The sequence below is a fragment of the Cannabis sativa genome, chromosome 7 (assembly GCF_029168945.1).
Source record: "Cannabis sativa cultivar Pink pepper isolate KNU-18-1 chromosome 7, ASM2916894v1, whole genome shotgun sequence".
Lineage (NCBI taxonomy): Eukaryota > Viridiplantae > Streptophyta > Magnoliopsida > Rosales > Cannabaceae > Cannabis > Cannabis sativa.
In genome coordinates, this window is record NC_083607.1 from 14,554,284 (window position 1) to 14,578,239 (window position 23,956).

At 35.0% G+C, this 23,956-nt stretch overlaps 1 protein-coding gene across 4 annotated transcripts; it reads left to right on the plus strand.

The window, feature by feature from the left end:
• The first annotated feature begins 290 nt into the window (after positions 1-290).
• LOC115697338 (transcription factor MYB3R-3) lies at positions 291-5,557 on the plus strand. 4 transcript variants are annotated; one of them, XM_030624294.2, is made up of 9 exons: positions 291-509; positions 903-1,081; positions 1,331-1,382; positions 1,524-1,581; positions 2,144-2,238; positions 2,328-2,431; positions 2,831-2,959; positions 3,578-4,734; positions 5,034-5,557. In XM_030624294.2, the coding sequence occupies exons 2-8, from the start codon at positions 936-938 to the stop codon at positions 4,722-4,724; spliced, it is 1,731 nt and encodes a 576-aa protein (XP_030480154.1). In that variant the 5' UTR covers positions 291-509; positions 903-935; the 3' UTR covers positions 4,725-4,734; positions 5,034-5,557. The 4 variants fall into 4 exon arrangements, with proteins under 4 accessions (XP_030480154.1, XP_030480155.1, XP_060957843.1 ...); XM_030624295.2 differs by having other exon boundaries at positions 920-1,081; XM_061101860.1 differs by having other exon boundaries at positions 925-1,081.
• The last annotated feature ends 18,399 nt before the right edge of the window (positions 5,558-23,956 follow it).

Here is a 23,956-nt window from a genome sequence, read left to right on the forward strand (position 1 = left end):
TCAGAGGTATAAATCACGAGTATTTACAATAAATCGAACGGTTTAGAAAAGCCCGGGAAGCGATGGCCTGGGATCCAAGGCTCCAAACATGTTCGACATTTAACGAAGTGGACCATATAAGAGTGCCGTTTGAGGTTTAAACTTTTGTCTCCCCCATCAAACTTTTCATATTTAACGTCCGCTAACTTATAGGGTTTCCGAAATGCCACAAAACCAAAAAAGGAATCGGTAACGGTAATTAACGGAGACGTCGGTGATTATATATTCGTTATATATATAAATATTAAATATAATAATCTTTCCTTTTACTTCTCCCTTCGTCTTTCTCTCTCTTAGTTTCAACGGGCGAGAATTTTTCGAAACAGAGTAGATTTTTTCTTCTTTCCTTCTTCATCATCTTCTTCTTCTTCGTCTTAATGTTTCAGAGAAGGGTTTCGTATTGGGTTTGAAATTGCTGGTTTGAAGGGATGAGCTTCAGTTCGATTCCCGCCACACCTTCACCGGAACAGGTACTTTTTTTTTTCTTCACCTGGAAAATTCAGAATTTTGTTTGAATTGAATCAGTTTCACTGTTTTCTATAACGTTTCTTCGTTTTCTTGGCACGGAAGTACCTTTAATTTATATGAACTACTGAGTGGGCTCTCGTGCTTCGTGATCATAAACCCTTTAATTCTTTGTTTATTGGATGTGATTTTGATTTTGTTCTACCTTAATCGATCTAATAACTGATACTAAGATCTGGGTCCTACTCTTTTTCTGTTGTTGTTATCTGGATTTGGGAATTCAGAGAAAGCTGTGCTCTTTTTTCTTTTTGAGGTCTTGTTCTTATAATTCGTTTGCTGATAAGATTTGTGTATGTGGTTTGTTAGTATGAGTATGTATGCGTTTTATTTATTTATAGGATTTTGGGTTTTGGAGATAAGTGTAGAAGGATATGGCTGATGTGAAATTGGAGGAATGTTGTCTTGAGAATAAGCAATCAACAGCCGCGTCAAGTTCCTCTGTCTCCGAAGGCAGTGGTAGCGTCATTCGCAAGTCCCCCGGAGTATGTAGCCCAGCATCTAACTCTCCCTCACAATGGTACTATCCGTTAAGTCCCTTTCTATTGCAATTCAGTTAGTTAAGCTCTGTTATGCTTTACGATGATATGAAATTATTCACTTTATACAGATTTTGGATTTGTATCCTTTCCTCCTCAGTAAACATCTGCTTTAGTTCATTTCTCATTGGAGTGTGAATTTTTTTTTTCTGCCATTACTGAATTTTCAGATGGTTTTAATCCCTCTTTTTCTATGTTCATGAGCTAATTGTATATACTTGAGTTTGTAGGAGAACCAGTGGCCCTGTTAGACGAGCTAAGGGTGGTTGGACTCCACAGGAGGTTTTTATTATTCTCTTTACTTGTTCATTTGAATTTGCTTAAGGACTTCCATGTTTATGTCTATAGGTGACTAATTGAAGACTAGCTTATCGAGCAGAACGTTTCATACTTACCTTTTGTTACATGTTCAATTGGCAACAGGATGAAACATTAAGGAGTGCTGTTGCAGCATTTAATGGGAAGAGTTGGAAGAAAATAGGTTTTTTTATTATTATTATTATTTTTATTTTCGTTTTATTCTTAAAAATTAGTGTTTTAGTTTTCAGGACACGGTTTGAAATATGACTTTTAATGTACGACCATGTATGGAAATAAATCTGATATTATTAAGTCAAAACAATGTTTGCCAAGATATACATTAATAATCCTACTTATGTTATATTGAAATAGTTGCACTAGAAGTTTATTGTGTAGAGCTGTAGTGCAGACACTGAGTATCAAGCTTCGACGAGCAGTTGCCAACATATAACTAACTTAAAGGAAGAAAAATACTTGGGCTTTTTAGTTAAATTACTTCAATATTTGTCATTTCTTGAATTACCTTATACTTAAAAACTGATATATTTGAATGTCAAGAATTTTTATTCAACCATGTCATTCAAGTCAAAGCTAGCTGCAGATCACATAGAAGAGAGAGTGGCAGACATATTATACTTGCATTGCAGATGGAAATTTCTAGGATTTTTTGATACCCTGAACCTCTTTGGTTACACTCTGATTGCATTAATGCAGCTTGTTGATATTTGGACATTTTTATGCAGCCGAGTTTTTTAATGATAGATCAGAAGTGCAATGTTTGCACAGATGGCAGAAGGTCCTTAATCCTGATCTTGTCAAAGGTCCTTGGACTCCAGAGGTTGCTACCTGATAATGCTCTTACTCTCCTGTTCATGTAGTTCATCATGCAAGAATATTAATTACGAGATATCATTTTTTTGGTTGTAGGAGGATAAAAAAATTACTGAACTTGTCAGTAAATATGGGGCAACAAAATGGTCATTGATAGCCAAGTCTTTGCCTGGTCGTATTGGAAAACAATGCCGGGAGAGGTAGACACTCCTTAGAAGTTGTTACTTTTCCCATTACTTCTGTTTCTTAGTTCGGTGATGTTTTTCTAGTGTTATCAACTTGGGATTTATGTACTTATGTAATAATGCTTTATGTTATGATTTCTTGCTATCATAGATTTGTTCACTGTTGTTCAGATGGTTTCATTTCTTGCTATCATAGACACTCCTTAGAAGTTGTTACTTTTCCCATTACTTCTGTTTCTTAGTTCGGTGATGTTTTTCTAGTGTTATCAACTTGGGATTTATGTACTTATGTAATAATGCTTTATGTTATGATTTCTTGCTATCATAGATTTGTTCACTGTTGTTCAGATGGTTTCATTTTTTATTGTATTGAGTAGCTTATTTATCTTAAAAGCTCTTTTTCTGATGCATCAGGTGGCACAATCATTTGAATCCGGAAATTAGAAAAGATGCATGGACAATAGCTGAGGAATTATCTCTCATGCATGCCCATCAGATACATGGGAACAAGTGGGCTGAAATAGCTAAGGTTTTACCTGGAAGGTAATTATTGTTTGATCTAGGTGTTTCATTAAGGCAATATCTCAATTGTGAGGGCTGAAATAGCTAAGGTTTCACCTGGAAGGTAATTATTGTCTGATCTAGGTGTTTCATTAAGGCAAATATCTCAATTGTGAGGACTGAAATAGCTAAGGTTTCACCTGGAAGGTAATTATTGTTTGATCTAGGTGTTTCATTAAAGTTTCACCTGGAAGGTAATTGTGAGAACTACCAAGTAAGGTGTTGTGATTCTCTTGATCTTGTATAATCCATCACTCACAGGATATCAGATATTAAAAGCCAATGACTTTTGGTGATTGTTGCTGTCCGTATAAGTATCCAAAATTTCACCAGGAAAATCCGTTTCTTCACGTTGTAACCCTTTTGGTGATTGTTGCTGTCATTTTAAGTATCCAAAATTTCACACGAGGAAAATCTGTTTCTTCATGTTATAACTCTTTCAAATGAATGCATTAATATGAATTAATTAGGCTTTTTTATTAACATAAGTTAAATCTTTATAGTAGAGGTGCAGTGAATAATATGATGAAAGGGAAACTAATAATTTCTCATCCCATAATATACTGGTTTTGTCCCAATCTTAATATATTGTGCGTGCAGGACCGACAATGCGATAAAAAATCACTGGAATAGCTCCTTGAAGAAAAAGTTAGATTTCTTTATCAATACTGGCAGCCTTCCACCAGTCAGTAAGAGTAACTACCAGAATGGTCCAAAAGATATGAATAAATGTCCTTCAACTAAAAAAACACCTGTCTGTTCAAATAAAGAACTTGATTCTACTGCTCATGTATTGGGTAGTGCAGCAATGTATGTGATAAATGAAGATGTCAATAATCAGTTAGACTCTTCTGGTGCTCTTTGTAGTATGCTTGGCTCATCAAGTGCTCCTCCAAATGAGTCTGCCGATTCTGAAGGTACAGAATCAAAGCCAGTATCTTCAAATATGGATCCTAGCTGCAGCAATTCCGATTCAGTAATGAAGTTTGAAAGTGGTGGAATCAACAGGGAGGCAAATATTGAGAACTGCTTGATAAGCAAACAGTCTCAACATTGTAGCCTCAACAATGAGGGAAAGTTCGACAATTGTGGATTCGACGAGGAAGTGAAAGAAGACAAAGTTGTTGGAACGCCTTCGTCTTCTGGAAGTTTGTTTTTTGGTTCGTTGTGTTATGAGCCACCACAATTAGATGCTTGTATTCCACTGGATTCAGATCTTTCCAGTATTCACTCCTTGCAGAATGAGTTCAATTCTAGTACGTATTCATCACCTGGTAGTTGCTTCACTCCTCCTTGTGTGAAGGGCCAGAGTTTCAATTTGCAGAGTCCCGAATCAGTCTTAAAAATGGCTGCCTTGACCTTTCCCAATACTCCTTCCATCTTACGAAAGAGAAAGTATAAAGAGCAAACCCCTTTGCTTCCAAATAAGAATAAGAAAGCAGATCGAGAATCTAATGGAGACATGCTTCTTGATACTCAGGAACATGATGTAACTAAAACTAATTTGGAAATGCCTGGTTCTCGAGATGGGAGTTCATGCAAGAGTTCAACTTATCATGGTATTAATTCAGTCTGCCCAAATGGTAAGGCTTTTAATGCCTCTCCTCCGTACCGCTTAAGATCCAAACGTACTGCTGTATTGAAGTCTGTGGAAAAACATCTTGATTTCACGTTTGAAAAAGAAGGACACGAAGGAAATGTCAAGACCGTAGAATTCTCAGCGAAAACAAAGATGGGAGTGACTTAGGGATTGAAATGTAAGTTTGAATTTTCAAACCATCTTTTTACTTTGATTTTTTTTTCCCTGTCCTTTTACATGTGCCGTTACTAGTAGTTAAATCATATGGCTCAAAAGGAACTAGATAGATGCTCAAAAACAAATGAAATTGGAGCTGAATGTGACTATAAAGACCAGAAAATATTGATGGATTGAACACTAATATCACATTGCTTAGAAAACAGTTACTTCGCATATATGTTAGTACTCTCTTGGTTTGACAATGTTGCCATATTGCTAATTTCATTTCTGACTCCTTTTCTGCTTGTAAACTTACAGTGATTTGAAGAGACCAGAATTCTCTTGAACCCATCCAACATATTCGTTCTGGATTGGTATCTTATGCTCCAATTCTGGAAAAAGAGAGCTGATAAGATACATAGCATTATTTTGTATACTTCAATTCCCCAAATCAAGCATATTGCAGATATCGCCTGTTTTAGTTACACGGGGCCTTTTCTTTATTCCCCTCATACCAACATGACAAATTTAGTGGCTATTAGGCTTTCTGTTATGTGTAGAGGACAGGTACAAATTAACTGTGAAGATAGCAGCATCAACTCAATTTGTACAGAAAGAGGGGCAGTGATGCTTGGAAGGAAGATCTCCAACATGAAAGCGTAGCTTCTCATACATTTTTCAACCTTAATAATTCTATTTCTGACCAATATTTTACAGTTAGAAAGTAGAGCTAGTTGCAGTGTAATGATGAACTGCTTTTTCTAAGTAACTTAAAATTCATGGATCTTTTTGGTGCAATTTTTTCCAATAAAAATTTGTTCTCTCCTTTCATGTCTATAAAAGTATCTCTAATAGTAGCATTTTGGAGAATGTTTGGCGAAATAGAAAGTTTAGGTAGCAAAATGTAGAGATGTTAAATTATGGGAGATAAAAGAATATTATTCTTGAAATTTGTATTGATGCCACACAATAACATTGATGCTATGTTTTTTTTTAAAAAAGATAAAAAATTAAAGTTGCAATATATATATAATAGTTTAATAAAGAAAAAGATATTTATGTATATATTAATGTGTGAGATTATAATTATAATATTTTTAAAAGGTGTTATATTATTGGAGTGTTTTTAGATGTAAAGGTGCTAAAAATAATGTGGAAGAAAGATAAAATAAAATATATTTTTAGATGATGTAGAGATATATAATATCTTTAAAGAATGCTACCATTGGAGATGTTTTAATATGTTATGTTATTTTATTATTATAATTCTTTTTTTTAATAATTAGTTTTGCCTCTAAAAGCTCGGATCTATCTTTTGAATTATTGGTGATATTAGAAATTACCATGGAACTATTCACATTACTAAGTGGCAATGCCATGTATAAAATAATTTGTAAATCTGTGTGACTAAATTTATTTTTAGTTTCAATACGTGTTGTACTAAATTTAAATTAATGATACCTCGAATCTAAATATTACTAAAACTCACAAGAAATTTTTTAATGTAACTAAAATTTCTTTTTTTTACCGGAAAGAACTTCATTAATCAACTTCATCTGGGCATACCCCTTTTACCATTCCTATAAGCAGCTCTTGACAAACTTTAAAGCGTCCTTATCTAAGTTAGATAATTTCTTTTCATTAATAAAGAAAACTCTAGTTTTAAGACTTTCTTTAACTAGGGTATCAATACAATGAGGAGCCACACACTTTCACTCAAACACACACAAGTTTCGATTCAACTAATTTCTATACATAGCATTGGCCATAGCCACACAAAACACATCGGTCAAAAAGCTCTTGGGCTTCCTGCTATTCATCCATTGAATCCAATCCTCTTAATCACATGGCCATAGTTTACTACTGAGCCAATTCCCTATGAGTTGCATAACTTGCCAAGAGTAAGGACAAGAGAAAAATAGATAGGAATGACTCTCCAATTCAAGCTCATATACCGAATAAAATGGTGTATCAATAGACATTTGTCTTTTAATAAGACTGTCTCCTATGAGAAGATGACCATGAAAGGCTTGCCAAACAATAAAATAATATTTTGGAGCTGATAGATTACACCAAACAGTCCTCACAAACAATACATGAGATTCATTCTTCAAATTTTTTTTATACATTTTACTTACCTTGAACCTATTCGCCACACAAGCCTCTTGGATCTCAACTCTGAAGAAAATCTCCCCAAGTCTCATGAGTTTTCTCCAATACCAACTCACATCTTGTTTAAGCTCATGAGACCACACATATTGGCCTCGTAAGATACAATTTATCGACAAAATATCTTGCTTTAAATTAAAAGCCCACAAATATTTTGCAAGAGCTGGCTTATTTCATTTAGACCCATCCCGAAAACTAAGACCCCTAAATTTTCTCGGCTTACAAACACACTCTCACGAAGAAAGATGCATCTTACTCGTGCTCCCATTGTCTCCCCAAAGGAAATTCGACAAAATTGATCAATCTCCTTTGTAATCTTTTGAGGAAGCAGGAAATATTCATCTAGTAGTAACTCCTTATACCAATTAGAACTGAATTGATAAGGAGAGATTTGTTAGAATTTATTCCCTGAAAAGCTTGTAAAGATATTTCTATTTGTAAATAAGAGTTGAACATTTTCATATATATTTAAGTTTTAAATTATTTATAGTTTATATTGAATAATTTATTTATAAATATCATAAAATTTTCTATTCATACATGAGATTGTGACTTGTATTGCACAGAGAATTAAGATCACTTAGCTATGAATAAAATAGTCAGCAACATATTAAAGTTATGGAATCTTTAAACAACGATTGCTAGTACTATTAACTCGAAAACTAGCCCTGGTGCCATGGACATCAATGTTTGACATGTGGTAAGAAATATGACATCTCCGAGTTGAGTAGTCCCGAGTCATAACAGGTCGACTTGGGTGGGGTCCCTAGCCCTATGCCTACGTTGACTTCGAGAACTCTAGAATGAAAGTTCAAACTTCAATAAATTATATCCAATTAACTCTCTTTCAATGTTCTGTACCATGAAGACATGGAGCAACCTACTCCAAGGTCCGAGAGCTGAAATTACACGAACCTGCAACCCAAAAGCCAACATGGGCACCTAGGGTTTCACCTAGTGCCCAAGTTGACATTCCTCAACTAGGGTTTTAGTTTTCGGGACTATCTTAGTGCAAAGTGGCCAAAAATTGTATTGGGGCATCAACTAGACATACCACGAACATGTTTGAGGCATCAGAATCAAATTCAAAGCAAGTTTATTTTTAAGCACCTGGGGCCCCGAGCACCTAGCACATAGGTTGATAATCTATCAATATGGGCACCTTCCAAGTGTCTGATCGAGGATCCAAATTTTACATTGAATCCGTCATCATAAAAAATGGGGAAATAGGTCCTTCTAGATGAAATACAATAACTCCTGGGCATAAAAAATAAGGCCCAACACCCATGTTGATGCTTGGGGCTGGCCCTGGGCCCAGGTTGACAATTTGCAAACCTAGGCAACAAAAAATGGAGTTTTTTAAGAATTCTTGCAAGCATCATCTCTATCTTCAGAAAAATATTGAGAATCAACTATTTTTTAGGACCAAATGGTGTTATTCTATTTTTTGCAGTGTGACGTGGTAATGAGCTGGATGACACGTGTTCTGTATTTTCCTATGTGGGCGAAAGGAAGCACACCATCCATCCCTCGAAGGTTGATATAAATGTTTGTTATAACAGGATGTCCGAGTTGAGTAATAAAAGACATTTGACCAAAGTACAATCTCGTGATCAACACATATGCATCGAGCAGAATATGTGAGTTGGAAATTTTAGAGATAAATCTCGTTGCTTTCAAGACCGAAGATAATCCCTACATTCGTGGGATTAAATCAGAGAATAAAAGCAATATGCCTTGCTGTGATAACTGCATTTTAGAATATGGATTAGTAAAGGTAATTAGCGTTAGTTATTGATATTGTTATAATTATGCATGAATTTATTATTTGTGGGCTCCATTTTTAGAAATGGGCACTAGAGTTATAATTTCTCAATTCTAGAGATTTTATTAAGCTCTAGTAGTATTATTTGTGCTATATATGAATTATACAATTTTTATGATTTTTGCTCGGCGATGACGGAAAAATGCAATGGATGGCCGTTAGAGTCACATGGGTAAGTCTAAAATCTATTTCTTGGTGGGATAAATATTTGAGATAAATAGAATTTCGAGTTGAGCAGGAATATGGCTTTTGACCATTTTACCCATAGGCTTACAATTTCTTAACTAAGGAGGTTAAAGGACAATTTGGATATTTTATATTTTAGTTATAGGTGGCATCTTTTATGAGTGGCATCTGGCCACTTATTTTCTCAGCTAAAAATAATGGATTACTTAGGATTTTCTTAGTTGGAAGAAATTAAGAAAAGAAAAGTCAAAATTCAAGAAAACATAAAAGTTTCCGATTCTCTCTCTCTATGCTCGACCGCCACAAGAACCAGCAGGAGCCAGCCCTAACCTTCACTATTTTTTGGAGATTTAGCAAGGAATCAAGGAGTTTCAATCTAAGGTAAAACCCTATAGATATAGCCTTTGTGTTGTTTAAGTTTTAAGTTTGGTTATGCAATTTTGAGATATAGTGGTTGTTTAGGTTAGGTTTTACTCTAGGTTGTTTTAAGTTAGAATTAATTGTTTGTTGTTAATTTTGCTGGTTTGTTTGTGGAATGGGCAAGTTTGAGCTTGTGACCTCATACTTGGCTCATTCATGGTAGAATTGGATTCATGGGTTGTATGTTTCTTTTATCGATTGGAATATGTTGTTTGAGGTTATTATAGGTGTTCTGGAAAGTTTGGAGAAGTTTGGACACATTTTCATCAAGAATTGGATTATTTTGGGTTACCTAGTGCAAACAGGTTAACCGGTTTGACAGGTAGTGTAAAACTGGTTAACCGGTTCTGGGACAAGTTTCTCAAACAAGCCATTTCGTCAATTCGTGTTATTTTTAGAGCCTTGGTTGGTTAATTCCTTTTTAATGAGGGTAATATTTAATTGGTTACCTATAGCAGAACCCTTAGTTGGGGGTTTGGGTTTCCCGGATTAGGGTTTTGGCGTGTTGTTTACCCGTTTACGTAAATGTGACTAGGGCATCCATCCAACACGAGGCTTTCTGTTCAATTCGACCAACTCACTTGAATTCAGAATCGAGGTAAGAATAGCATAGAACATATTATATATGTAAATGTATGTATGTGTGATATATATGCATGCTTGTTGTGATTCGTACACTACCAACACTAGTACGGTAGTGGTATTGAGTGCATTGGTATAGTGTACAATGTCTAAGGAATACATTATGGTGTTACCAACACTATTATGGGTAGGTACAGAGTGCATGTGGTACAGCACTTAGCGGTACTCGGGGTACGCTTCATACCCTACCAACACTAGTACAGTGGCAGTACTGAGTGCATGTGCTACAGTGGTCCAGTGGTCGTATCTTAGTTAAGAACATTCTTAGTCATCTAATAAGCCTTGCGGATAGGTGTATGGGTGGCTAGATGCAAGTTAGCAATATAGTATCTATTATATGTTTTTCTTAATGAGTCTATTGGCTCACAGTTTCTTCTTTCATGTGTAGGTTGAGAAAAGGCAGAAGCTGAACTAGAGTGAGTTCTGATTTCGAATGATGATTGTTTATGTCGAGAGAACACAGCTTGGAGTGTTCGGTCTCGGGACATCTTGGATTTTATTCTGTAGTTGCTGAGCGACCAGTTTATAAATGTATTTTGATAATGTTTGTAAAAGTTTAAAGTATGGAATCTCGGTCTATGTAAATAAATATATATAAGTTAATAAAATTTAGAGTTTATCAAAGTTTTAATTTAGCACAATTTTTAAGGAAAACCCCTTTGATTAGCAAAGGTGGTATGTAATTGGAAAATCACGGTAACGCGCCTAAGTATCAACTCGTTACATTTTTAGTATCAGAGCCGCCAAGTTTGTCTACCGAAGATCGTCAAGACATGTACAATCATCATCAGAGAAAAGTTCAACTCAAGTTCAGTAAGCCTTTGCTTGTTTAGTAATGTATGTAATTAGAAAAGCATGTTACGGAGCAAAATAGTTTATAATTATTTATTTGAATGCATTGCCCTAAACTGATAAGTTCGGTAGTAAGATTACAACTTAAATCGTTGCCTGACCAGGCTGACTTATGAATCGACAGGTTTGTCCTGTAGAATGGACACCTGGTGCAATATGGAGAGTCAAAGAAACATGGTTAAGGCTAGTAATGGTTGGAGAGAGTGGAATCCAAGTTGTCCCGTAGCCAAGGTGGAAGCCATTGGAGGGCTTCTAGCAGGAGTGATGATTATCCACCACATGCTCCGTTAGATTTGGAGCAAAGGTTCGTAGAGATGGAAGCTTTGATTCAACGACGTGATGAGGAGATTCAGAGGTTAAAACAACAAGGGTGTAAGAGTAGTCCTAATTCCAACCTTAGTAACTAGCGTGCCCCCAGTTGTTTGGCCAGATGTTGGGGCTCCTTTGTCAACACTTAAGAGCGTGTTGCAACCATCTTGAAAGTAACTATCTTGAGTTGTAGCTCTCAATGAAAGAACCAAAATATTGACTTAGAAATCTTGACAAAGATTTTTAAGCCACACTTGCTCACTAGATTGATGAGAATGAAATATTTGTTACGTATAAATAGAGAGACAGCAATTTATTGTAGTTCACTCCTTGTATCTCGACAGTAATGGAGCTACATCTACTTCGAGTTTTTATTCTCACGAGATGGAATTATAGAAAAATGGCTAAGTGTTTATGCTCTAATTTTTAGAGAGAGAAACTAGAGAGAGATGCTCTGACCTTTATGGCTACTTGTTTGAATATGAAAAATGAGCTAGAAGAGCTCTCCTTTTATATGTGAAGGAGGTCCTTGAAAATAGGAACAAAACAATCCAAAAATATGAAGAAAAAAAATAAATTGGCTATTTTTGACCGTATATGATGATCTAATGGAGAAAATTAACCTCTGAGGTTGATCGTCAATTTTTAGAGCGCAGGTCCTGACGGCGGGACCCACTCTAGGTAAGTTGTGGTTTATTTTTGTAACTCTCTTAGGATGAAATTTGAAGTCAATAACTTCAAAATTGCGATTGAAATGTTAGACATTACTTGATAGATCATTAAAATAACTTCGAAACAAAAGTTGAATTTTGTCAATCAAATCAATATTGAGTGATTTATGGCCATTTTACTAAAAGTTATTCTAGACCTAGCGCCTAGGTTGACATCCCAGCGCCTAGTTTGACATATTGCGTCAACCCAGACACTAGGTGAGTGGGAATACATCCCGGGGATGTATTTTTTGATGCCTAAGTTATATTTTGGCCTCACTTAGTCCATTTCTATGTTCTAGCAAAGCTGGTCACCAGTTCTCAAAGATAATACTGTTTTACAAAAATGGGAAACTCGAAACTGCCCATTTCCAAGTAGTTTACCATGTTGGAAATGAGAAATATAAAGTTGTGAATTTGAATTTTCTAACTTTGTGGCTCTCAACTATTGTGAAAAACTAGACGAACGGTCGAGATAAAATCAGAATCAAATAAGCAAAACCCAACCACCAAGCCATTTATCAACTTAGGAGTTGAGTGCTTATTTCGAAATGTCCAGGATGTCATTTTTATACTTACAATGTTTTAGAACTTGAGGACGAGATCTCCTACCTCGTTTTTGACCATTTTGGAGGGAATGCCAGGAGCAAAATTGGCATTTAAGTGATCAAAACTAGCGTACCAGGTTAATTGTCAACCTAGGCGCTGGACTCAGTTTCTAGGGCCTTGTGGTTATGGTTTTTTACCCAAGTTTGCTTCTATCTTTGTTATTTTTTATGACAAAAAAATGACCAAAACACTTTTTTGAGAAATTGATTGGAACTAGCCTAGGTTGACAATATGTTAACCTAGGCACTAGGCCTAGTGTTAGGTGTCAGCCTAGGCGCAAGGTCCCATTTTTGGCCTCCTAGAAGTCTCGTTTGGTCCCTGAAAATAATTGAATCTTAATCTTTGCTAAAAAAATGGAGAATACAACCCCTAAGAGTTCTCAAAAAACATCATTGTAATTGGCCCAGGTTGGCAAAATGTGAACCTGGGTGCAGGGCCAACCCCAAGTGTCAACCTGGGCGTTGGGCCTTGCTTTCGGCAACTTAAGAAGTGTTGTTTCTTCCCTGAAAGTACTTGTTTCCCCATTTTTGATGAAGACGAAGAAAATACACGAGTCAAATTTTCAAGTTGATACTTGGAAGTGGCTTGGGTTGACAGATTGTAAACCTGGGCGCTGGGTGCCCAGGCATCGGGTGCCCCAGGTGCTCAAAAATGAACTTTCTCTTAATCTAATTCTGATGCCTCAAATATGTCTGTGGGATGTCTATTTCATGTCCTAATGCAAAGCTTGACTCATTTTCACTAAGAAAATCCTAGAAATTGAAACCCTAGTTAGGATGTCAACTTAGGTGCTTGCTGAAACCCTAAGAGCCCAAGTTGACTTCTAGGATGAAGGTTCATGTAATTTCAGCTCCCTAGGCCTGAATTTGATTACTCCATGTCTTCATGGCACATAATACTAAAAGATAGTGAGTTGGAAACAAGTTATCAAAGTCTGAACTTCCATTCTGGAGTTCCCAAAGGCACACTACTACAATATGGGCCTTTAGAGGCTATTTTTTCAACCCAATTTATAAAAAGGGAAGCTAAAGGGTGTGATAATACCCGCCTAGTTTGAAATTGACATTTAGAGGCAATTTTTTGATAAAACCCATAGGTATAAAAATTGATAATACATATGTCGTTGGTTGGGGGTTGAAAAGTTTTCAGCATAATTAATTACACCTATGCCGTTGGTTATTAGGGAACCGACACTATAGGTGCACACTTTATTGACACGTGTGCAGCTATGGCATCGGTTGTTTCATAATAACCGACACCATAGAGTGTATATATATCAAACTTGGTCTTATTCACTTTGAATTCTTCTTCTTCATCACGCAATAACCAGACCCCATAGCAAAACCCACACCCACGACCAAAACCCTCACCAACCACCTTTAAAAACCATCAATCTCCCTCATTTCTACACTATTTTACCCTATTTTTATTTTAAAATCTTCTTTTTTTAATACCTAAAACTATACTGTAAAAAAGTTTGGTTTTGTTCTCCTCTATCACTGTAACCGAACCCATTAAAAAAAGGTAGTGGTATAACTCTGGCCACCGATTTTGGCTGAGAAAACGTTGAATCTCAACGTCCATTAAGGTATAAATATGATTTCTATTCATTTTATTAATGTACATTACTTTATTTTTATTTTTGTAAATTTTTTTTGAGATTTTTCCATTTCATTAATATTATGTTATTGTGTGTGCATGGTGGCCAAATTTTTGTTGCAATTGGTCGTCGGATTGTGCTTATAAGGTAAATATTTATTAACTTAATATATAATATATATGTGTATATATTTTGTGTTTTATTAAATATGTGTTTATATATATGTATTTTGTGTATATATTGTGTATATATTATTTGTGTAAATTTATTAATTCTATTGTATATATTATAAGTAATATATATATGTATGTATATATATTTATTGTGAATGAAAATGAGATAGAAGGGATTTAATTAGTTTAGAAATAAAAATTTTAAAGTTGTGTTAGTGTGAGATATAATTGATTATATATGTATATCTATATGTTCTTTTTTTTCAAAAATTAATCTATATAATTTAGTAACTAGCAAGTAGTAACTTGTTACATTTTTTAATAACTAGTAAGTAATTAAATAATTAAAATTCTAATTTTGTTGTATTTCATTATATTGTAGGTTGTAAGCTAATTTTTGAGGTTCGACATATTTCGGTGTTGATCGGATTTTAACTTGCTATAGGTATATATATTCACTAACTTTTTGTTATTATAATTAATTATCAATGCATGCTTATTGGAGTTTGAATATCTTAAATATTCATCCGTAGTGAAGTAGGTTCTGCGAATACATGTACTGCGGTCGGATGGGTGGATAAATTTTGTATTGTTAATGTTATTTTGTCTGTTCTGCATTATTTTATTTGTATTGTTTGTTACTTTAGGTATTTTTAAAATTTTTAGAAACGTCCAATTACAGTCATTATGCTACCAAAATTTCAATAGAATTAGGATAAATTTTACTAAGAAAACATAAATATTGAAGGAAAAGTACATAACACAAATAACTAGTTAATTACTCGTTAGTTCTGAGAAATTAGGTGACATAACACAAATAATTATATACACATTTTTATAAATTTATCAATTATAAATAACAAACCAAACAAATGAATTGATTCACTTTAGGAAAAATTATTCCATTCCTGGATCCATTCCAATCAACTAAGCACTACCCTAATTAGTTAATTACAACTTATACAACTTAATAACATGAACTAAACTAAAACAAGAATTATAGTAATATATAAATTAATATGCATTAATTGTGAGAAACATAGTTAGTTACATTATGTAAGTAGTAATTAGTTATACTTAGTTACTAAATATTGATTTTTTTGTTAGGATTTTTGTTATGGATAAATCATGGATGCGTGAGGAGAGAGACACGCAATTTCAAGTAGGGTTTGATGCATTTTTAGAGTTTTCCTTAAAGAATTCTAAAAATCTTAAATGTATTCATTGTCTGTGTGTAGATTGTTGTAATAGATCTAAAGGAAATATTACAATGATTAAGGACCATGTGCATTTAGGAGGTTTCAATAGAAGTTCTACTGCTTGGTATTGGCATGGCAAACATTTAGCTGATGATCCATATCCATTAGGGAAGCGGGGAGTAGATGATATTGAGGGTAATGATTTCGATGATCATCCATTGGACTTGCTTGACGAAGCACGCGAGGAATTTCTTAATCATCCTGAAAAATTTAATAATTTTTTAAGTGACGCAGATAAACCCTTGTTCGATGGTTGTAAAAAACTAAGATTACCAATAATGGAAAATTTTTACAACATCAAAGCAGAAAATGGAGTGAGTGACAAATATTTTACTCAATTTTTAGCTGTTTTTAAAGATATCTTTCTATTTGACAACTGTTTCCTAGAATCTACATATGAAGTGAAAAAGACTTTAAATTCCATAGAATTGAAGTATGTAAAAATTCATGCATGTCCGAACGATTGTATTTTATATCGTAAGGAATATGCAGACATGGATTATTTCCTGACTTGTGGTTTATCCCACCATAAAGTAAACAAGAGTAAGGGGAATAGGAAACTTATCCCTCAAAAAGTGATGTGATACATGCCTTTGATTCTGCGACTGAAACGATTATATCATAGTGCAGAACATTCTGAAAATTTGATTTGGCACGAGACCAAGTGAATTAAAGATGGAAAACTTAGACATCCGGCGAATTCCCAAGCTTTGAAAAAAGTAAACTACATAATTTCTTAAATACAAATCTGAACCGAGACATATTTGTCTCGGTCTGTCTGCGGATGGAGTAAATCCACATAGATCTCTAAGTAGTCGTCACTGTTCATGGTCTGTATGCCTTGTTATGTACAATCTTCCTCCCTGATTAGTGATGAAAAGGAAATTTAATATGTTTTCTTTAATGATATCAGGCCCGCAACAACCTGGACATAATATCAATGTATATTTAAAACCATTGATTGACAATATAGTATAATTGTATGAGAATGGTGTTCAGGCCTATGATGGTTTTAAAAAAAGAATTCTTTAATCTGAAAGCAATGTTATTGTGGACTGTTATTGATTTTCTAGCTTACAGTATTTTATCAGGCTTAAGCACAAAAGGTTACGAAGGTTGTATGATTTGTTGCACTAACACATGGGCTCGTCACTTGGCAAATGGACACAAGATGTGTTATATGGGTCATAGATGGTACTTGCCTACAAATCATCCTGATAGACGGAAGCAGAAAGAATTTGATGGTACTGAAGAGAGAGATATGGCTCCTTTGCCACTATCAGAGGAACAAATTCTCCAACAAGTAGAAAAAGTAGATTTTAAGTATGGAAAGACGTAAAAAATAAGAAAATAAATTGTTATTTTCAAAGAAAGTTAATTTTTTTTTGTCTTCCATATTAAAAAAGTTTATTGGTTCGATATTGTTTGGATGTCATACATATCGAAAAAAATGTGTGTGAGAGTATTATTGGTACCTTATTTGATATTTTCCCGGCAAAACTAAGGATGGTTTAAATAGTCTTTTAGATCTTATTGAAATGGCTATACGACAATCTCTGGCACCTAAAAAGAAAGGTGAATAATTATATTTTCCTCCTGCTTGTTTCACTTTGTCCAAAAAGGAAAAACAAATGGTTTGCAAATCATTTACAAATATGAAAGTACCTGATGGTTACTCGTCTAACATCAAAAACTTGGTAAATGAGGCTGAACTGAAACTAATGGGTGTGAAATCACATGATTGCAATGCGTTAATGCAACACTGCTTCCAATCGCCATTAGATCAGTCTTGCCGAAAAATATTCAAGAGTGTTTGACACATGTTTGCATTTTCTTTAATAAGTTATGCGGGAAGAAATTAGAAATAGATAAGTTAGATGCATTACATGAACATGTAGTCAAAACATTATGCAACCTCGAAAATTTTTTTCTCCCATCTTTTTTCGACATCATGATACATTTAATGCTTCATCTAGTGAGAGAAGCAAAGTTGTGCGGGCCGGTTTGGGCGAGATGGATATATCCATTTGAAAGAAATATGAAAAAACTAAAAATTTATGTGTGTAACCACTATCGGCCAGAAGCATCTATGGTTGAGTGCTACATATCTGAAGAGGCTGTGGAATTTTGTTCAGAGTACATGGCCGGAGTTGAGGCAATTAGAATTAGCAAACCAAGAACTGACCCAGATGAGGTTGATAGAGGATTAAGGGGGAAAATAATAATGGTGATAGTGTAGTTTGAACTAGATCAAGCTCAATTAGTCATGATAAACAATAATGCAGAGGTTCAGCCATATATAACGAAAGTTATAGGTAGCTTTTCCTTTGATTAACATTTATTAAGTCACGATGAACAATAAATTGATTAACTTTACATATTTTACAGTGACCATATGGAGATGTTACAATCAATGGTTCTAAGAAATCATAAAAATAAACAAAAATAGACCAGCATCGTCAAATTTTCATTGGGTGGTTAACGAATACGATTCTAGCAAAGTTGAACAAACTGAATCATGGAATATTCTATGTGTTGAGTCGTATTTCCCTTAGACCAAATTTTACGGTAGCAAAGCATGAAGCGTACATTGTAAGGGGTAAATATTTTCATACAAAGTCAAGAGATGATGCTTAAGAGGTTCAAAATAGTGGCATACGTATCGTCACAGAAACCATGCATTTTGTTAGTGCAAAAGATAGAAACCCTGTTTTAGGTACCATGCGTATTATGGGGTTATTAAAGAAATATGGGAGCTCAATTATTTTGCGTTCCGAATTCCACTTTTTAAATGGTCTTGGGTTAACAATAATGTTGGAGTAAAAACTAATGAGCTTGGTTTTACTTTGGTTAATTTAAGTAAGAGAGGAAGCAAGAATGATCCATTCATCATGGCTAGCTAGCCAAGCAGTAAAGTTTTTTACATTTCTGATCCCGCTAATGATAAATGCATTGTTTTATCGACACCAGAGAGGAGGTTCTTAGAGAATAAAGAGGATGAGGAGAATTCTAATTTATGTTATGATGACTTCATTATTAGGCAACTAATTCATGAACAAGTTGTGGAAATTGATCGTAACCTTGAGAAAGACGATGCTGAATACATTAGAAATGATATCAATGAGGGAATATGGGTCAATTGTGATTCAGGCAAACATAAACAAAAAAAGAAAAGAAAACGTGTCTAATTGGTAACTTACTTGTAGTAATGTTTGTTTATGTAGTAAATATTTTTTATAGATTACTTATGATACTATTTTTTTATGTACGTAGTTACTTTATTATAGCTAACTTTATATTTTGTTTGTTAATGGTGTAGATATGGCTAACTCAGGTTCAGGCTCAGCTTCAGACCCAGCAGCAGAGTGCCCTAGGGAGATACCTACACGAGGAGCTACTCAGATGAATGAAGTATCCAAGCTGATGGACTAAGGAAAAATACTTCCTCTCCAAGTCAATGATAAAGGAGAGTATATTGGCAAAAGTTATTCGAATCTAGTATCGACTTTAGGAGTTAGATGTCGTCAAACGATAGGGTTGTCCTATGAAAATTGGAAGCAAGTCAACCCTACACTAAATAATAAGATTTATAAAGATACACATGTAAGAAGTTATTTGTGAGAATTTTGGTCTGTGCTTGATTAATTTAGATGTTAACTCTAATCATTTTGTTTTCCTTAAAACTAGACGGGTTTTATAGTGCGAGATGATTTCAAACATGATTGTCTGATCCTTGCTGGAATGTTAATGAAAGACTTCAAGAACATAATGACAAAAGATATCATCATACCCGCATTAAAATAAAATGATTTTTAACGGTTGGCATACGTCCCTAAAAAGCATCCAAAAATTGACCTTACAGATTGGTTGAAATTTGTTCAAAGTCGACTAACTCCTAAATTTCAGGTACTAATTATATTTGTAATAAGATAAACTTTTAAATACAAGTACTAGTAGCTAATGTATTTTTTTGGCATTGTAGGAATTGAGTAAGGTGCAAAGGGAACGTTCAGAAAAAATCTGATCCAAACATTGAAGTGGTCAGAGTGGAATGGTGAACGTAAGGGAAGATGTGGTAAGTAATCAATAATTTCTAACAGTGTGCTTCAAAATGTAATTGTACTCATTTAAATTTTATAAAATAATGCAGAAAAAGGACCTCGAGGTTCAAGATACCCCACGTCACTGTGTTTGGAACAAATCTTGGACCAAGAGAACGAAACTTGTCACTGATTACGACAAGGAATTTGCCAAAAAGATAGAAAGTATATATTAATCGTTAATTAAGTACTAATAATGAGTTAATATATAAAAATCATATATTAATTGCTTGAATATGTGCATTAGGCTCAACTAGTAAGTTACTCAAGAGCAAGTTCAGGTCTATGGCCAAAATGACATCTTGACACAGGCGCTCGGGACACCAGAGCATCCTGGACGTGTCAGGGAAGAAAAGTTATCTAAACTGTTCGGCATGAAGAAAAGGGAAGTTTCTGATGTTGTGGCTTAGAAACAGAGGAAGATTGAGAAATTAAAAGCCAAAATCAAATCCCTTAAACAGAAGAAAAACATTGCCCATCAAGAGTAGAATGAGGATGAGGATGAGGAAGAAGGAGAGGTGGCTCATCAGGCGTATGTTCCACAACAGTACCCTCGTGAGGATGAGGGTCGACCAAAAATTTATGCTGAGTTTGTTTCCCTCAATGAGCCACCTCTCCTATACAATTTTGATGAACAGAGGGCCCTTAATCATCTAGTATATCTCTATTCTGACAATATCGATAACGTTGTGGCCTGAGCGTATCTGTACGAACATGAGGGTCTAATCAAAATTCACTGCAAAGACTACGATGATTCACATGTCCGGTAACTGATTTTAGAAATGCTGCAAGAGGATGCTAAAATGCCAATCAGAATTGACAGGTGCAGATATGTTAAGGAAGTTGTAAACATGTTCCTTCCTTGGCCTAAATACCTAACTAGAATACTTGAGGTAACTTTTGTCATAAATTGATTATTAATGACTAGGGGAGTTTGAATATCTTAAATATTCAACAATAGTGAAGTAAGTTCTGCGAATACATGTGTTGCAGTGGGATGGATGAATAAACAACTGTTATATCTGTGTTATTTGTTATTATATAGGCCTGTTTAAATTTTTGGGGGCATTCAATTACAGTCGTTATGCTGTCAAAAATTTGATAGAATTAGTTATAAATTTGATATATTATATGGTGTGTTTTGTATAGGGTCTACTCGCTCAACCACCATCAAGACGTGATGTGTCGAAGGGGAAAGGTCACATGCCTTCTCGATTGGCAGTGCTGATTAAGAAGATGAATTATTCACACCAGAAGACAAGGTTTTAATCCCGAAGTCATTAAAATGGATGGCTGATAAATAAAAGCTATTTAAAAATAATACATGAACATAGGGTTTTTTACGTGGTTTTGCAGTTAAAATTCTGCATAGTCCACAAGTCAATCTTATTCAGATTTCTAATTGTGTTTTTTTAGGGCCTCCTCTGCATAAGTTTTTTCGTCCCTTTTTTGAGCTTGTCTCCCACTATTTATAATTACATAGTGGTCTGTCAATTACAAAGCTGACTGTAATATATTTACAACAACTATCCCTAAAATCATGGGATTTGATTACATATCACGCAATGTAAATGCGGTTTATGATTTGAAAATTGTATAGTTGTGATTTTTCCACTTTTACTGGGTCAAAACAATCGTGTATTAAACACGTCTTTAATTGTTGTATCTGGAGATGTCTCGCCAGAAACTTGGTTACAGTGATCCCAATAGCGAGCTGGGGCCGTTCTTCCTTTCGAGGTCGACAATGTATGTCTGATGTCGATCATCGTTCTTATCCTCAAGGAATTCTTTGAGGCTCACTTAAATGCTATCTTCTGGCTCGTCAGGATTGTAAGCCTCACTGATGCTAACGGGATGAAGTTATATGCAGTCTTCCCATAACGAGACAGTCACCTCGCTTACTTGTTCTCGAGCCGATCTGACTTTTACACTTAGTTTGTTCTTTGCATGCTAAGGACTTTCACGATGGATATGTGCCGCTTTCATCTTCTAATGTGTTCTGTCCTTGATGTCTCGCTATTCATATTTAGTGACATACGGTTTCTCGTTAATATACTAAGTAACAGTTTGTACATTGATTCCTCGCCTTGGACCTTACAGTCAGCGGGTTACATACTCTGATACTTACGTAATCAATGAGTTATTCCATGAAAAGCTATTGCATCGATTCACATTCCCTTTATCTTGACATGTGTCCTCCAGCCGAATTTTGGGTATAACAATTGCCCCTTAAAAAGTTCTTTTTTAGTAAAAAGAGCTTTTTAATAATTACAGAGGGCATTTTCGTCAAGATCTTTTCTTGGAAAAAACGCATCCTTTGGTTCTAGAAGTTGTACGGTTTCGAGGGTCATTAAGAATCGTCTCTTCATATTCTACACTTCTCTCAACCGTTGGATTTTTCAATACTTAGCTTTCTTGTCACTGGACTTTGTGTATAAAAGGACGGCTAAAGCTTGTCATTTTTCATAAACCTCTGGCTCTTTTGTGAGATCCATTTTCAGAATGGATCATCTCTTTCCTGCCAAAATGTCCCTTCTGAGTTCAGAAGTTCATTCTTCCAAACTCATAATACCCAGATGCACCAACCATTTTCCATTTGTTCCTAAAGACTTCAATCCTCAACTGGAGCCGGAAACGATGGATTCTAAGGCTGAGGAGTTTCCAACCAATCCAAACCAAGGGAACCCCATAGCCTGCCATGGGTGATCCTCACAAGTGATCCCTAAGGGTAAAGATCTTGCGAGCGATCTTAAAGGTCCTCCTCAAGCTAATAAAGAATTCCTGAGGAAATTTGGCATGGCTGCAGATGAAGCTAGGAAGGGAATTGGTGTGGTTTCTATCAGAGAATCCAGCCAACTGAAGAGCCAAACCTATGCCAAAAGATGTTGGTGCCAACCTCTTTTTGATATTAAGAAATTCCCTGAGACTAGGGAAAAGATCTCAGCTTCAGGAAATGGGATCTGACGATGAGGAGAATGAGGTATGTGCAGAGATCAAGGCTCTTTACATGTAGCCGGTCTTTCTCAAGCTATGTGTAGTCGGTCTTTTCCCAAGCTACGTGCAAACAGTCTTTCTCAGGCTATATGGAGACGGTCTTTCTCGAGTTAATTGGCTTCCCCTCTCATCCTCTGTTTAGGAAGATGACTTAATGATTTGCCCCTAGTGGCATTTTTGTAAAGACAAGTTTGTAACCAGTTTTAGGTTTTTTCTTATCTGAAATGCCTTGTACTATTTTCATTCATACTTAATACAATTGTGTTTGCTTGCGTTTTTATTCACAATGTAAACAACTATATTTTGATCAAATGTTCAGTTCTCTTGGGTTTTTCATTGCTCGTAATCTTCCTGTTTAGGTAGTTAGTAATCTACCAAACTTTTGATTTTTGAGCAGTTGCCAATTCTGCCTCACTATAGCAGTTATAATCTGCTTTAAGCAAACTTAAATTTAGTTTAAGGATTTTATCACTTTGTATAGTTTTAATTTGCTCGTATGAATAGTTATATTATCTATCCATTTTCTAGGTTTAAGTACTTTTGTCAAGGCATCACGATGCCTCGTTTTGTACTTTCCTAGCTAGCGAGAACTGTTAGTATTCAGTTTTATACGCGAGTTATAACTTTTTATTTTCCTTTCCCGTCGGATAGGTTTTAAATAAAAAATTATAGTTGTTTGATCTCTTCTTTGTCAAAAAGGTTTGATCAAGGTGTTATAACCCCTCTCTCGTCAAAAAGGTTTGGTCAGGGAGTTATAACGGTTCGACTCCACTTTCGGCAAAGAGGTTTAGTCGAGAACCTTTGAATTTCAAAAAAAAAAAATTGAAATGAGGGCTTTGCATTATACAATGTATTTCCAGATGAATTTTGGTTAATCATACATAAATGCCCCTTAAGTAATTTTTAAAGAACAAAACTTTGTAATTACTTAATATAAATGATTCTCTTTATTCATAACTGAAGTTTAAAGTTTACATCAGTAATGTGAGTTACATCATTTATTTATTGGTAGTAGGGTCACAAATGTTCTACGTTTCAGTAGTTCTTTATTAGCGAGCCATCAAGCCGAGCCAATCTATAGACTCCGACTCCAACTACTGCTTCGATGACATAAGGACCCTCCCAATTCGGGTTGAACACTCTCGCTGATGTATCTCTCGTATTCGTAAAGACTCGTCTTAGCACTAAGTCTCCAACATTGAATAGTCTTTTCTTGACTTTTTTTGTTGAAGTATCTTGTAATTCGGTGTTGGTATGTTGTGTTGGTAATTTGCAACTCAGTTCGTTTTTCCTCAAGTGGATCCAAGTATAATTTTAAAAGTTCTTGGTTTTCTTCTTGATTATAAAACTCTCTTCTGTGCGTCAATATGTTCACTTCAACCGACACCATTGC